General features: G+C 39.2%; 2 protein-coding genes across 22 annotated transcripts in view; both read left to right on the plus strand.

Moving 5' to 3' along the window:
- mycbp2 (MYC binding protein 2) overlaps positions 1 to 3,372 on the plus strand; it is a 95,178-nt gene extending 91,806 nt beyond the window's left edge. For all 20 annotated transcript variants that reach the window (XM_088083437.1, XM_088083438.1, XM_088083441.1 and 17 more), the window contains 4 exons: positions 162 to 371; positions 451 to 558; positions 1,055 to 1,220; positions 2,014 to 3,372. In XM_088083437.1, coding sequence (XP_087939563.1) covers positions 162 to 371; positions 451 to 558; positions 1,055 to 1,220; positions 2,014 to 2,129 — 600 coding nt within the window. In that variant the 3' untranslated portion in view covers positions 2,130 to 3,372. The remainder of the gene's footprint in view (positions 1 to 161; positions 372 to 450; positions 559 to 1,054; positions 1,221 to 2,013) is intronic.
- A 1,005-nt stretch (positions 3,373 to 4,377) lies between these two features.
- On the plus strand, positions 4,378 to 15,955 carry fbxl3a (F-box and leucine-rich repeat protein 3a). 2 transcript variants are annotated; one of them, XM_088083451.1, is made up of 5 exons: positions 4,378 to 4,457; positions 8,183 to 8,564; positions 8,707 to 8,829; positions 9,644 to 9,815; positions 10,857 to 15,955. In XM_088083451.1, exons 1-5 carry the CDS (start codon positions 4,378 to 4,380, stop codon positions 11,495 to 11,497), a joined length of 1,398 nt encoding a protein of 465 aa, XP_087939577.1. In that variant the 3' UTR covers positions 11,498 to 15,955. The 2 variants fall into 2 exon arrangements, with proteins under 2 accessions (XP_087939577.1, XP_042350229.1); XM_042494295.2 differs by lacking the exon at positions 4,378 to 4,457 and adding an exon at positions 4,523 to 4,663.
- Positions 15,956 to 16,537: the final 582 nt, after the last annotated feature.

Consider the following 16,537-nt stretch of genomic DNA (forward strand, 5'->3'; position numbering starts at 1 on the left):
TGTCTGAAGAGATGAACTCAACAAAGAGGCTGCAAAGTATTTCCACCACACCTTGGAGTTGAGTTTGCTTAAAAACTTTGTTGAAGCTCAGTCTGCTGTGTGACGCATACTGTAAACTCAACACTACCTTTATGAACGTGGGCTTGTTTGTTTGCCTCCAGAACAAAATCAATCACTCGGTGATCAAGGACCTGCTGGACCCCATTAAGGAGCTCTATGAGGACGTGAGGAGAAAGGCTCTGATGAGGCTGGAGTACGAGGGTCTGCATAAGAGCGAGGCAATAACGACACCGGGAGCGCGTTTCCACAACGACCCTGCTGGCTTTGCAATGAACAGATATGCATACTATGTCTGCTACAAGTGCAAGAAGGTACGATATAAACTGCTCTTTATATTATTATGCAAATGTCGTTCAGGTGGCGAAAATTAACGGCTGCCCTTATTTCCAGGCTTATTTTGGGGGAGAGGCTCGCTGTGATGCGGAGGCCGGACAGGGAGACGACTACGACCCCAGTGAGCTGATCTGTGGAGCATGTTCGGATGTGTCCAGGGCTCAGGTGGGTAACTGTTACTGTGGCCTGTTTAAAGGAATAGTTTTGACATTTTTAAACACACTTTTCTTGTTAACAAGATTGACGCCACTCTTGCATGGTTCCCGTGGATCCATAAAGTCTTAAAGTCATTAAATCAATCAATCTAAAATTAAGGCTATAATTGGACTTCAAATGTGAGTCTTAAAAGTGGTAAGTGGAAAAGGTACAATTGCATTGTTAAATCTCAAAATAATAGGTAACTTAAAAAACATCAGAGAATACCACTTGCATCGCTGTCACCCAAAAGTCATGTTTAATATTAAAGTAAATTAGCCTCTCCACAATGTTGTCAAAAATTTAAAATAACAATCTGAGACTGTCAGTGGCAAAAACAAGCACATTTAGTGGATGTTAATTCACAGATAGCTCGGAGTGGTCATGGGTGTGGGAAAACAGTTATCCTTTAAGGTGATGCTTAAATCTGTGCTTCCCCTGATGATTCCTGTTCATTTGTCACCAGATGTGCTCCAAGCACGGCACAGACTTCCTGGAGTATAAATGCCGGTACTGCTGCTCGGTGGCTGTTTTCTTCTGCTTTGGAACGACACACTTCTGCAACGCCTGCCATGACGACTTCCAGAGGATGACCAGTGTCCCCAAAGAGGAACTGCCCCACTGTCCTGCAGGTGCTTAATGATTTTATCAACTACACTCTTCTGGAAAACGATAAATTATTTAAAATCAGACAGAAATTACTTAAAGACAGCGTTCCCACAGTCATGGTAAACCTGGAAAAATCATGGAATTTTATGCACATTTCCCAGGCCTGGAAAAGTCATGGAACTAGTAAAAATCATTGAAAGTCATGTGGTTTGTATAATAAATTAGATTACATTAATGTAACGTAACGGTGAATTTATTTTCATATGACGTAATATAACTTCAATATGTGTTGATGTGTGACATTGTTTTCGTTATGTTTTTTGAATATGTTCATCATGTACTTTTCTTTTTTAAATTTTTTTTATAGAAAACTTATTAAACTTAACATTTTTGGCAATTTTTCTTTTCTTTTTGGCAAAATAGATTTTTTAAAATTTGTTAAATAAATTTAAATAAATACATTTTATTTTATTATTTTTTTCTTCAAAAGAAATTCTTCAAAAACAGTTTTTTGGCAGTTTCTTCTTGTTTTTCTTAAATTTTTGGCTTTTTTTTTTTTTTTTTTTTATTTGGGTGGTTTTTATATATAAAACTTTTAAAAAGAACGTTTTTTTTTAAGGCACGTTTTCTCTGAAAATTGACAAAATGACCATGTATACTACCCACAAACTGTTAAAACAGAAATTATTGTTAGGTTTGAATCTTAATATATGTATTTGGGGGCCTTGAAAAGTCATGGAAAAGTTTTGAAATGTCCATGACAGTGTGTGGGAACACTGTAAAGAAAAAACATTAACCTTATGCTTTCTATCTCAGGGCCCAAAGGCAAGCAGCTGGAGGGGACTGAATGCCCTTTGCATGTGGTTCACCCACCAACGGGGGAAGAGTTCGCTCTGGGCTGCGGGGTGTGCAGAAATGCTCACACCTTCTAAACTTTTACTTAAAAACCAGTTTGTCTACTGTGATTTCTGGCTGCTGCTGCTGAAGCTCAGCTGAGAAACTTGGCTCTCGCATCGTCAAGTCTCCTGGACACACTGGACCAGGTTTCTGCCCTGCGCCGAGAGTCCTCAGGTCTGCTCTTGTACCAACATCAGTATCCGGGCTCTGCTACGAACACAGGCTGTGGCTCCTTTGGATTCAGAGTAACCTGATTGGAAAAAAAATGAACAATAGAATTTTAAAAAAAAGAAGAAAAAAAAGAAAATATCTTGTGACGTGTTTGCATGTGGCCGTTGTATTCCCTCGGCTTCTATAGACGTTGCACACCTCCTGATCACTGAAGTGTAACAAGATTAAACATTGAATATGAAATAAACTTGCTTAAAAGCAACTGTGGATCAGCGTGGATTTAAAAAAAAGAAAAAAACGGAACAGGCCGTATTTCCAGCTTCCTAACTATAAATTTAAAATATTGTTGTATGTAAACTTTTTTTCGTAATCTTGTACAGTATTCTCCACTGTCAAGTGCATCATGGGTTGACGGACAAAAAAAAAAAAAGAAGAAGGTGGATAAGACTGTTAAGAATATTATGTTTGGGAGGAAAATAGTGTACGATTTATCTAATCTTGTATATAATGATACTATTCAAAATAGCTGTATTCCGAAGTTGCTACTCTTCACTTCAGTTTTGTTTGATATTCTGGGTTATGTTTTGAGCCAGAACTTTTAATGAAGTGCAATACTGGGTGTGCCTCCTATTTTGCAGCTGTTTAACCTATGGAATGTATGTCAATAAAGCCACTGTACATTTTTATACAGTAGACGGTCGTAATTCCCCCTCTTCTAAATGTCAGATCTCTTCTGTTGTCTGCAAAGGAGAAGCAGGAGCCTGGCGCCTGCAGTGAATGACGGTGGATGTAAATCCTGTTTGCAGCTCGGTCAAAAAGGAAAAAAAAAAGTACCAAAATCCTACAGTAATACAAAAACAAACAAAGAACCTCACAGTGAGACTGATTACAGCTGAATGATTAGAGGGGCCAGTCTTCACACCAAATAAAATTGTGCACCTGTAATGCTTTTCCCTAGTAGGAGGCGGGGGGGTTGGGGAGAACAGAGTGTGGAAAAAAAGCAGCTGCTGTTATATAAAAAAGCTTAATACTTGTGAATCTGCTCTGTAATATCTGTGGTGGATGGAGTTGAATGGTAATAAACCAGGTTCTCTGTTTCGCAAAGTATACATGGTGTCATTAATGAGTGGTGACGTTTCTATCAATTTGAATTTTTATCCCACATATAGAAGACACGATGGTGCAAAATCGAAGTCTAAAACTAAAGACTTCAATGGTTGGTATATACAACATTGCTGCAAATACCAAAATCAAAAAGCTGAAAATCTTGTGCTTCTCAGCAGAGACTGGGAAAACATGAGGATGTATTACTCTGCCATTTATTTCCTTGCCCCAAACTGCAAAAATAACCCTACTGTTGACCAGCAAAACACACACAAGTCTGTATGTAATGTGTGTTAGTTATCAAAATCAATATTATTTGCAATGACGACAAGATTTGCTTGAGGCAGGAGGAAAATTATTACATTACATTGTTATTTATTAAAGTAATTCTGTTTAAATCTGATTTGTGAAATCAATATTCCTTTTTAAATCCTAGAAATGTCCTAAAATCAGAGAAATGTCCACAAATTCTTGCATCTTCCTGAATCATAGAAATGTCCCCAAATCCTAGAAATGTCTTAAAATCCTAGAAACATGTATGGGCTCGTTGAGTATCCTTGCTTTAGTGACAATAACTGCTCAAAGCAAAAATTTTCCAGGGCTTAAGTTTGGCATTAGTGGGACAGGTGGAGCATTTTGGGAGCATTTTGCAGTTTGGGGAGCATTGCCCAGAACTGGCTTCAGGTCTGAGGGCCACAGTTAGACATGACTGGACTGAGACTGTAAGCTGCAGTTTATATCAGTGCATTCAGTAACAGATAACTAATTCCTTATATATCTGCTAATCGTTAAAAAGAAATAAATAAAAGTTGAGACAGTAATAGCCACGGGGTGTGTATTTGTCATAAGTTTGTCAGTGTGTTTGGCTATCGGTAAAACAAGACCAGACGTGTGTTCATTATTTTTAATTATTTATTTGTTTATTTTATTTTTTTTTTTTTCCACAGAGTGAGTCATCCTCCATGCAGAGACGATCTTCACCACCAGCCATTTCACTTTGCACTTCCCATGATGCACCGCTGCTGTCACAACAACACTTCGCCATTTCAGATTCAGGGGGGCCGAAACAACTCCCGCGAAGGAATTAGGTCAACCGAGCAGAGCTGCCACGCTTCATTGAAAACATCGTTTCCCTCTTCTTTACCGTCAGACGGCTCGGTTTTCGGGTTCCGATGCATGTTATCTGGTCGGTGCGGATGAGCTTTTCCAGCGCGGGCCCGGGCTGAAGTGTCAAGTGTCAGTTATCGGATTTTCCTGCTAACAGCTAGCGAGCTAGCTGAGTGTAAACAACAAGGTAGGAAGGGTGGACAGGCTGGCTGGCTGTTGTTGTAGTTGAATAATTTAGCAAGAAATAAGATGTGTGGTCATCCTGATGCTGAAGTGTTAGTTTTTATATGGGCATTACATGATTTGGAGCTTATTAGATAGCTAGCGTCGGTTTATTTTGTAGCGTCTAAGCTAGCTGAGTAAGCTAACGGCTGGTTAGTTTTGTTGACGCTGGCGCTGCGTTAGTAAGTTTAGCAGTATGACATTAAAAGTGGGTTACTTTGTTGATAAAGTGATGACTTCTTAATGAACAATTTATATTTTGGAGGCTAATTAGCTAGCGTGAAGCACACTTTACGATGTAACGGTAAAACTAGCTTGGTAAGCTAACGGCTTGATACTGCGCTGGAGAGCTTGACCAGTAATTTAAGCTTTTTATGGTTTATTCAATTTAACCCGAGTATTGATACACGCAGACAGGTTGCAGAGTCAGTCATTAGATGCGTGTGTGTGTGTGTGTGTGTGTGTGTGTGTGTGTGTGTGCGTGAGTTATAACAATATATTGATTGTTACCTGCTTAAGCATGGCCTCTGGCTAATGTAGCTTCGCGTCACCTCATATAACAGACACGTTGCTTCTGAAATGTGCAATGCCAAATATAGCGCTATTGTATCATTACACAACGACATATACATATTTTTAGGAAATAGAAATCTTTGAAATTCTTAACATATCTCATAAAATGACTTACTAATCAAAGTCACTAAAGCATAAAGAAATACTATGAAAACAACTCATAACTGGGTCTATTTTCATTTCAGTTATTTATTTACGTAGGAAAGGCAACTTAAGCATCATTAAGTGTGTTACAGATTAAAGTGGCCTGACTCAGTTAATAATCCAGCACAATACACATGACATTACAAAGTTAATAAGAGAGAAAAAAGCAACACAGACAAGACAACAACAAAACATAGGCTGTTGTCATGTGCTTGACAAAGTAGTATTTTACATGTCTCAAGCACAAATACATGTCCACACATTCAGCTTTACAAGTGAAAGCACATCTCTACATTTAGGCTACATGAAATATCAAAAGTGGGGATTTTGTACTAAAATAGATGCATCAAAGCTATATCAATCCAGAGGGAAATTTAAGCACCCAGTACCCCAGTATAGGACATGTAGAAAACACAGATAGAAAAGGGGATATAGAATATAAGCAATAACGATAACATAAGAATTAAAAAACACAGCAGTAGGGATGTCCCAAGCAAGTTTTTGAAAATCCAATACTTGTATTTAACTAAATAATACAGCTTCACAATGCATATGTCAAGTTCTTTAAAGTTATTAGATTCAATCCAGTCTATGTGTTTGACGCTTTAATAGCTCTGCAATGTAGAACAAGAAAAATGTCCGCATCCAACAGTTCCTTAAGTTTTTTTTTTCATTCAGTTTTTTACAAAATAATAAATTAAAAAAACTAAAAGTATTTTTATATGGCTCACAATTTCACTTAGTTCTGCATTTTAAAAAGTAAAATAACCAAGTAAACAAACTAAATTATATAGAAATTGCTCTCAAAATTACGTAGTGCAGCACTGTCATAACAGTACAGAAAACACTGTAAATGATTATTATAGTCACAATTACATGTCAAAGGCGAGTTATAGCAGAAGATAAATGTCTGCATTCATTAAGTTTCTTAAGCGTTCTTTATTTTATGGCTTCAAAGGTAGCAGAGTAAACAAACTAGAAATACTTTATACAACTATTATCGCAATTCCAGTAAGTGTCAAGTGTTTTTTTTGTTGTTGTCGTTTCTAATAAAATAACACCTCTCTGCATGTATGCCAGATACTTGAAATCATGTTTGAATAGAGTCTGAATCTTGAAAAATGCTGAGCGAGTGCGACAGAAACAGAGTTATTGTTATTAAGGGTCCTTGCAAAGTCATGAGAAAGTTTTGAGACTTGGTCCATGAAATTTGGGGGAACCCTGAAGTTTCAATGTGCCATCGCAGGGAGGATTTGAATAGTTATAGTGAATAGAAAAGTCACTCAGCAGACATACTTCTCTGCTGAGTGAATGTGTTGTGCAGAGGGAGGCGGGCATCGTCCATGATGGACAGCAGTTTGTTTAGAGTCTCAGAGGAATTTTGGAAGTAGGAACCTACTCATTCAGGTCAAGGCTGCAAAGGATAAAGAGAAAAAATGTCTGAAAAAGTAGCAAATGTTTGGAAAAAGAGTAGAACATCAATGATGAACAAGATTATTGTTTAGATATTTAAATCCAAAATGGTCTGTTTAGTCATTTTTTGACTCTAAGTGTGTGAAATCCACCAACATACCATAAAGTTAAAGTGATGTTGTGCTCGATCTACAACGGTTTGGCTCAATCAGTCAGTTCAAATCCACTGCTGGGATTGTTTTATGTATTTTCATTCGGAAAGCAAGAATAGAATATTATACAAATTCAGTGTAATCCACATTGTGATATGTACAGAGAGGATTGGTATTTGGGACAGGCAACCTGAAAGTAAGTGGTTGTTTTGATCTACTTAACCATCAGTTGGGGTTCAGTTGCATGGGCTTACTCAGTATTATTGCTGTGTAGTTAACCCTTTGAAACCTGAGCAAATTGGCTTGATTTCTTTCAAAAACATGAGAAGGCAGTGAGTAACAAAAAAAGAAGAAAAAAAGCCAACATTTTTCAAGAAATTAGTAAAAAAATACAAGAAAATGATCTGAAATTAGAAAAAAAAAATTAAAAAAGAGCGGTAATGATGAATATGTTTGTTCCCTAGCTTTTCTAAAAATACAATACAAAACAAAAAGGCATCCAAAATAGTTCCATAAGGGTTTTTATTTATTTATTTACAAAATAACAAAGTCAACAGACTTAGAACATTTAGAACATTAGAACATTAGTAAACAAACTAAAACGTGTCTTAAAAAACTGCTCTTAAAGCCACTCAGCGTAGCATTGTTATAAAAGTGCAGAACACTGTAAACGAGTAATATAATCACAGTTCCACTTTAAAGTGGTGTTACAGCTGAAAAGTTAGCTAGAAATTAGAAAAAACTACAATAATCAGTAAAAAGAGAGAGGAAAATTAAAAAAAACAACAACAATAAACAATTGAAAAGATGAAAAGAAAGAAAAAAACCTAAGGCAAGCAAGATTTTGAAATAAATGCTTTAAAAATTACAATAATTCTATAACATAAGTTTAAATTTGTAATTTCTATCATTTTAAATGTAATTTTCCCTGGCTCTTCTTGTTTCCCTAAACATGTCTCCCCAACCTCTGTTTAAAATATTTTTTTTAATCTACTAATTTCTTGCAATTTGTGTGACATTTCTTGCTCATTGCCTTTTTTCTCATGTTTTTGGAAGGAATCGCACATTTGCTCAGGGTTCAAACTGTTAAATACTTCAGAGAGGTGTCTGAAAATTAGAAAAGTGGCATCGCTCCAGGTTTTAAAGACTTTAAACATGTCTGTCTTTTGCCATGCTGAACTAAAACAACCATCATTTTTCAGGATGAAGCGGATGAAAGGAGGAGAGGAGGACAGCAACAGCTCCTCCAGTAACAGCCAACCCGAGGCTCGCAAGAAGGTACGAAAGCAGGCGAGCGAGGAGTCGGAGGCGGCGGTGGCCGGTGAGTCACCAGAGAGTGACTGGGCACGACTGCCTCAGGAGCTCCTGCTGCACATTTTCCAGTACCTTCCACTGCTGGATCGCGCCTATGCCTCTCAGGTGTGCCGCAGGTGGAACCAGGCTTTCCACATGCCTGAGCTGTGGAGATGCTTTGAGTTTGAACTTAACCAGCCAGCCAGCTCGTACCTGAAAGCCACACATCCAGACCTTATCAAGCAGATCATAAAGAGGCACTCCAACCATCTGCAGTATGTCAGCTTCAAGGTAAGCAGACAAAAGCTGCGTCAAAACATGCGTCCTGATTCTGGGCGTAAGTGTTTACAATTTTTCCAGCACCAGCTGGTTTAAAAATGTTGTTTTTACATTCCCAAAGCAACATTCAGTTTTTGTTTTTGCTACTTACCAGGTGGACAGTAGCACAGAGTCTGCCGAAGCAGCATGTGACATCCTTTCACAGTTGGTGAATTGCTCACTGAAGACCCTGGGGCTGATCTCTACAGCCAGGCCCAGTTTCATGGAGGTTCCAAAGGTATAATTACCAGAAACACAAGGAGTCTGAGTCACATTTACAAATCAAAAAAACAAACGAACTCTTGTCGTTATAGAATTTATTCGTTTGTATACATTTCTAATGCTTCTCCATGGTGGTGTCCTGAACGCTGTGGCTGAACGTGTTACTAGTCAGTTGACAGGATATTCCATCTCTTCTTATCTAGACAGCGCTGAAAAGCAGCGTCTGTCCTCATGCGCAGCCAAGGACGAGGATGTTATCACCCCTCAGGCCTCAGAAGGATACAGGATGTTATTTCTGCGTGTTTTATTTTGTCTCTCTTTGTGCATCCTGAGATTCTGTTTATGAACTCTAGAAAATCATATTGCCACACACATGCACAGTTTACCATCCAAGGAGAAATTTGTCTCGGACATTCGAGAGACTCAGGCAGCACAGCCACATACATATACAGTCCAACTACAGTGAACACAGCATCCTCCCCGGATCCATACACCAGGTCGAGAGAAACACAGGCGACACGGTCACACACATATACAATCAAACAACAATTAACACACAGTACCCTCCCCAACCCAGACACCTCAATGGTACACACACACACACACACACACACACACACACACTCTCCCTCTCTCTCTTTTTATAGGTACAGCTGATTGAATCAAGGTTGACATGATAGAATTTGGTATACCGGTCGAGTTATTGGCTTAAAATCAACCCCAAAATTTTGACACCAGCCCACACCTTTTATAATGTAGTAAACTAAATGTATTATTGTTGGTCTGTTATTTAAACTCAACTTGTGTTTGCCCTCTTTGTCCTTCCACAGTCTCATTTCATCTCAGCTCTGACTGTGGTTTTTGTCAACTCCAAATCGTTGTCTTCGCTGAAGATTGACGACACGCCGGTGGATGATCCGTCCCTGAAAGTGCTGGTGGCCAACAACAGCGACACCCTGAAACTGCTGAAGATGAGCAGCTGCCCTCACGTCTCCCCTGCAGGTATGAAGACTCCAGGAGCCGGTTCAGTGCTTCAGCCAAGAGGAAGCAGATTTGTCATGTTTTCATTTTAATTTTAATTTTAATTGTGGTTTATTCAATGCAAATATTCAACCCATGTCTATGTTGCCCTTTAAGTCATATGTTTCTGATTTCACTTCAAAATATGAGTCACAAGGCTGCCAGTGTTTGCTGTCCAGTGGCTTATTCAGAGCCTGTAATTTTCCGGTCTGCCCTCATGCAGTGTCGTCATTTCATGTGGTGGACTGGCAGACGTCGCATGATATATCATGAATGAACTGCATCCTGTTTCTTTCTTTCATAATTTTTCCTGGAATCGTTTTTAATTGTCAGCTTTGATAATGACAGCTGATTCAACTCCAACACGTGTGGTAATTATAGTAGATTTTGTGTTGCTTAGAGAAATATTTTTCACAAGGGATGTTCTGACTAATGTAACAACCAATTTCCCTGAAGCTGAAATTTACATTTAATTGAAATGACGAGTCTAAAAGTAACAAAACACTTTTAGACTCACTTTTAGACAGTCAAAATTGAGCCCAATTTAATCTGTAAGGTTAAATTTTGTCCAAAAACATATTGCATTGTAGAGTCATTTAATGTGAATTTAATGCTCAAAGTCATCTCCATCATCCATGTGCCAACTCTCCTGCACGAGTGTGCACTCAGATTGACACACACACACACACACACACACGTCGAGGCTTCTCAGGCTGTCCTGTGCAGCCAAAAGCATCTCTCTCATCCAGCCGGTGCGAGTGTGTCTGTGTCAAACTGTCGGCAGACTTGTAGCAGTTGACTGTGAAAGGGATTAGTCTTTTTTATTTCGGGATATTAACAGACTTGTATTTCTGGCATCAACTAACAATTTAAGCAATGTTTACGTTAATCAATGAACCAACTAATTGTGCAAATCCCTGTTTTTCACCAGTGTTAAATGCAATCTTCTTAGGAATTCTTTATCCTTTTTAGAAAATGAAAAACTCAATGAAGTGGATTAAAAAAATGTGTCCATATTTGCAGGGATCCTGTGCGTGGCAGACCAGTGTCACGGCCTGAGAGAGCTTGCACTAAACTACCACCTCTTGAGCGATGAACTCCTGCTGGCCCTCTCCTCGGAGAAACACGTGCACCTGGAGCACTTGCGTATCGACGTGGTGAGTGAGAACCCCGGGCAGCACTTCCACACCATCAAGAAGAGCAGCTGGGATGCCATGGTGAGGCACTCACCCAAATTCAACCTGGTCATGTACTTCTTCCTCTATGAGGACGAGTTCGGCCCTTTCTTTAACGAGGAGATTCCGGTCACGCACCTCTACTTCGGCCGCTCAGTCAGTAAGGAGGTGTTGGGCCGCGTCGGCCTCCACTGCCCTCGTCTGGTGGAGCTAGTGGTGTGCGCCAACGGCCTGCGTCCTCTGGACGAGGAGCTGATCCGCATCGCCCAGCACTGCACCCAGCTGTCAGCCATCGGCCTGGGCGAGTGCGAGGTTTCCTGCAGCGCTTTTGTGGAGTTTGTCAAGATGTGCGGCCGGAGGCTTTCCCAGCTGTCCATCATGGAGGAGGTGCTGATTCCAGATCACAAATACTCCCTGGATGAGATCCACTGGGAGGTTTCGAAGCACCTGGGCCGGGTCTGGTTCCCGGACATGATGCCGACCTGGTAAAGAGAAGCCAAAGAGGCGCACAGAGTTCAGTACGTCTGGTGTTGTGGTGTGGAACGTTCACGGCCTCCATGTTTGCATAGAAAAGCCTTTAAACGCTCGGCTGTAGTGAAATGTTTGGTGCCGACATGCAGAGCAGAAACTCGCTGAACTCCTGCGTGGAGTGCAGGGATGTAATGTGGCACCTGACTGCTGCACAATGTTATCACGTCATGCAAACACCACAATAATGTCTGCCTGTTAGCTTCAAAATGAACTGTGGAATCCCACTTTGCCTAATCTGAAGACAGAACCCGCCAGGCCGGCTTCTTCACACGTTAAACAATCAGCGCGCAGTGTAGGTGGAAATATTTGACGAAAAAAAATAATTTATAACTGCAAATTGAGTTATATGGACACTGTAGGCTGGTTATGATAATCTATATTATGAGAGATGTGTGTATGTGTGGATATGTGAGTGTGTGTTTAATGTCTTTGGGTTTTTTTAACATCGTGGAGTCATTTGGGCCGATTAGGTGCACAGTTGCATGTTGTAACACTACCACTTGGCCTACTTTAATCCAGTCTGAGATAGCAGCTCTGCACTCTAACAGATATGGCATTGGAGGTCTCCAAATGGCTACGATGTTATTTGTACATAGTATGTGACAGAAGGTGTTTTGTCAGGTGTCGTCGAGGGGGAGGATTCACGTAGTTTTTGCAGTGGTGGCTGGGTCTTTCACCACAGTTTTAATTTCATCATGAAGAGCAGCAGTAGTGTTGATGACATCTTGCTTCTCCTCCTCGCCTGAGCTCAGTCCTGCATCAAAATAGAAAACATGGTTGATGAGAAAGTTTGAGGTTGGCCGGGAGAGACAGTAAAATGTGTATATATGTCTCTACCTTTTTGACGTGAAGGTGTACAGCGTTGATGTCATGGATTTTTATTTTTTCTTCTCTCAATTGGCTTGACAAATTAAGATCTCCGTTTTGTTCTAAAGAAGGTTCCTGTACAGTCATGGATTTTCTTAAAGCACCTTAAATAAATACCAAATGATAGTCAGGACAAAACAAGTCCTTTTGCCCGAAAGCAAGGAAGCAATCTCCAATTTTTAGTTGGACCCAGATTCTGATGATGATTACAGTGTTTGGCTTCTGCCAAATCAGATGCCATGGACAGTATATAGAAGTAATAAAGCTAATAAAATACTAATAAAAAAACAGAAATAATTCTATGTAAATACAGATGTGAAATGTCTGAATTTGAAGGTAGAGATTGCTTGGTGATAGTTCTATAGGCTCATCTCTGCAGCTGTTAGCTCACAGTGCACGCTGGGAAGGATCAGACAGAGCACGTTTTAGCAGCCTTTTGTAATGCTTTTCTGTGAGACAAAAGCATTTTCCTGGCTGCTTTCGTGTTGCTGGGCACCTCGCGTTTTCCTGCTCTGTCTCGTAATTTTGCAGGGGTGCCCTGCATGCGTCGGGTTGGAAATATTTTTAAAAAACGGTGTGGAAAAGGGTCCCACATCGAGAAGGTAAAGCTGCAGCTGGAGCGGCTACGCCAGGTTGGGACTAGGGTAAGGCTTACATCTCATAATTTAAGATAAATCTTTATGTATTATGCATAAAGTTGATGGATAAAGTTGATTATTGCTATATTATGAATCGCATTGTAGCAGATTTTTTACAAACTGTAATTAGGCCCAGTGATTCACAGCAGGTTGTTTACTGTTCTCGATGCACCCTAAAATAAACCTTGCACTGACCATCATCCAAGTGTAGCTCCTGGACCAGCTGATGGTACTCCCTGTAATTTCGTACCCACGTGAATATCTATTTTAAGTCACCAAGTGCACTCCAGCTGTCCATTTATTACGCCGATTTTAGGTCACAGATCTGTGAGTTTTCTCTGTATGATCACGGCAGGCTTCAACAAAAAAGGTAGTGCGGTGCGTCACACGTTTTACAACCTTTAAAACGCGCTCTGTCTGATCGGGCTGAACCCTTCGTGTGTCTCAGGTGCATTAAATGGATATATTTTCCTAAATAGGTTTCATTTGTATCTTCTGCTATTTGCCTGTTCAAGCTCTAAACCTCGGCTCTGTGTTGTGATTAACCGCCCTCCTGTCAGCTTGTGTTCGGCTGTGTATCGTGTAACCACATCGTACATGCAGGAGAGGAAGCGCTGTTCATCCTGTCGTTACAAACACTTTTCAGGTTTCGCCCCTGTCCGAAAAAAAACATCCATTCATTTCAGTCTAAAGAGATTTGGCAAGTCAGATGAGTGAAACAAACTTTTTTTCCTTTAAGAAGGAAGTCAAATGCATTCTGTATATAAAATGCTGTGTGTTTGATTATTATAAATAGAAATGTACTTATTTCTTTATTTCGCCCTCTGTCAGGGTTTGAAGTTTCCTTAACCGACGGCTCGTGTCTTTTATAAAACCAGAGTGCGAGTTATCCTTTACTAGATGGATCTTTTTCATACTGTAGTCACTAGAGAAGATGATAAGCTGCGTAATTTATTGATATGGATATTGCTTTTGTAATTGATTTGTGTTTTTCAGTTCAACAAAACAAGCAATCATTATAATAACCAGCAAGCAGACCAGCAGCAAAATGAGTTTTTCTGGTTTTGACACTTCCAGCTCTGTCACTATGATTCTGTTGAACGTTGGTGGTCCAGAAGTTTTAGTCCACTGCTGCAAGCTTTTAGTCATTTTTTAACACAGAAATTTTAACAAATGCAAATGCAAATCTTAAGCAGTTTCAGGCTTTTTACTTATTATTAGTTATTTCACTTTGAAAAAGTAATATTACTGTACTTAATACTCCCTGCCAACAGTAATTCACTACAATACTACTCTTTTCTACAGCCCCAAAAATTGGTCCTTTCTTTTCAAAATTCAGACGTGGCATGTGCTCCTCTGTGTGAATGTCAGAATAATCGCTGGTAAACTAAGTCAGTCCTTTCAGGATTTCTCTGGCTTTTTTGGGGACTGTTGAAGCTGAAAATCCCTGATTTCACAGTGGCTTTTTCAAAGAAGGAAAAAAAAGCATGTTGCAGTTTTTATACACTTTTTCTTCTTTTGCAATAAAATTGCAGGAGCAAGAGAAAATTTCAAAAGTACCTCTGATGCTGTCACAGTTTTGGTCAGCTGTTCGATGAGCTAACCATACGCTGCACACAGCTCTCCAAAGAAGTGGGATTTTTGTGTTTTTAAATAGTCTAATTGGCTGCAAACTTGTGTTGAAAATACAAAATTGCTAGATTGTGCAGAATTTAGAGCGATTGGCTAAATTTGCGTTTATGCAATGCTGCAAAATCCTGGAGGGACTGCTAAGATAGCTTGAAAAGCATTTTTTACCTGAAGGTTGTTTGCTGCTTGTGAGTTAAACTTCAGTCAGTAAATCAAATCCTGCATTCTCTCTGCAAAGTAATGCCATTGTTTTCGTCTGAAGGAGCATTCATGTTTTCAGCAGGACAATCACACCAAAAATCCAAAGAAGTTTCTCTACGTCTGCTTGAATTTCAGGAAAAGAAAGCCGCGCTAACTTTCCCCCCCGAGTACACGGAGCAGAAATATGAAAGTTATCTGACATCAGAAGACACTTATTTTAACACAGGCCTTAAGAAAAAGATGGAAAAAAATTAAATAAAAACGATTGTCTGCAGAAACTGGTAGGTCAACCAGATAATGAGAAATTCCTAACAAAGTCACAATTAAACTATGTAAAGTCTTATTCAAAGAAATATGATTTAATAAAATATGTATTTCCTTTTTTTAAAAAAAGTTAACAAGTAGTGGACACACTCTTGGACAGCTCTGCATGTCAACAGGATCTATAGATTATTTTTTCTGCCAGAATTCATTCCTTTGATCCATGTCATATTACACATTTCATGTAACCAAACCAATGTAGACTAAAGCTGAGACGCGTTGCAGGAAGTGGAAACTTTAGTTTATTGGATTGAACTAACAGTCTATTGATTAGTAATTGGTCTTTTATCACCTATTTTAGATACCTGTGCTGATTGTTTGTGCTCTTGTGCATTAGCAGCTCAGTGGTACAATAACATATCTCATGATTTATTTTTCATAATTTGTGCGGTGCATTAAACGGTTGCCGTGACAGCAGCTCTAAAGTGAAGGTTGTACTGGTTTTAATAATTTTCCTGTTGTCTTATTGGCTTTTATCTGAAATCTCAGTTAGACAAATGCAACATGTTTCACTTAAATACAGATAAGTCATCTTCATGATGTATTTTGTCAGTAATTTTTATTTTAACCTCATTGTTCAGAGAGTCCTCCAGTGAAGTTTTATTAGGAGTAAACTGGTGTTGACAATGCTGTCCTTTTAGTTTTGCCTCTGTATGACAAATGCTTTGTCTACTTTGCTTAACGGGTCACTGGTCTTGAAATTAAAATTATTGTTTTGGACATGTGATCTTATACTGGTAATAAAAATTTGTGAATGTAATCTCTCTGCATCTGTCATTTTCCAGTGCCTCTGCACCGGTGTGTTTTCAGGTTGTCAAGTATTTGCGTATAACAACCCATTCTGGTGAGTACAATATTTTAAAAAATGCCCCGAGGGAATTTGCCAAAAATGTTCACTTTTCACTGATGAGATTTTGGTGGTCAAAGGTCAAGGTCATTGGAATTTCACACAAATATTTCTTTGTGATATTCTTCTCCGTACTATAGTATGGCATTTTTGGTTATTTTGTCCATGTGCCATATTAGAGTGTTTTTGGCTGTTTTTGCAACTTTCTATGCCGTGGTGTATCTCGGAAGGCAATTTTTTATTTTTTTTATTTTTTGCAGTTTTCAGCAGTTTTTGGGACATGTCATATTTTGATATTTTTGCCATACTAAATCCATGGTTTGTTTGTTTTGGGTTTTTTTCTCCCCTTCAAAAGTGAGAAAATTGATCTGAAACTACAAAAGTGAGGGAGACAAAGAACTGTGATAAGGAGACATGTCCCCCTACGCCCCACATCATGTAGAAATGACACTTTTGGGCATGTGACACTGAAGCAAGACTGGCACAAGTGAAAAA

Source organism: Plectropomus leopardus, chromosome 10, assembly GCF_026936395.1.
Source record: "Plectropomus leopardus strain MGB_pleo_1.0 chromosome 10, ASM2693639v1, whole genome shotgun sequence".
Lineage (NCBI taxonomy): Eukaryota > Metazoa > Chordata > Actinopteri > Perciformes > Serranidae > Plectropomus > Plectropomus leopardus.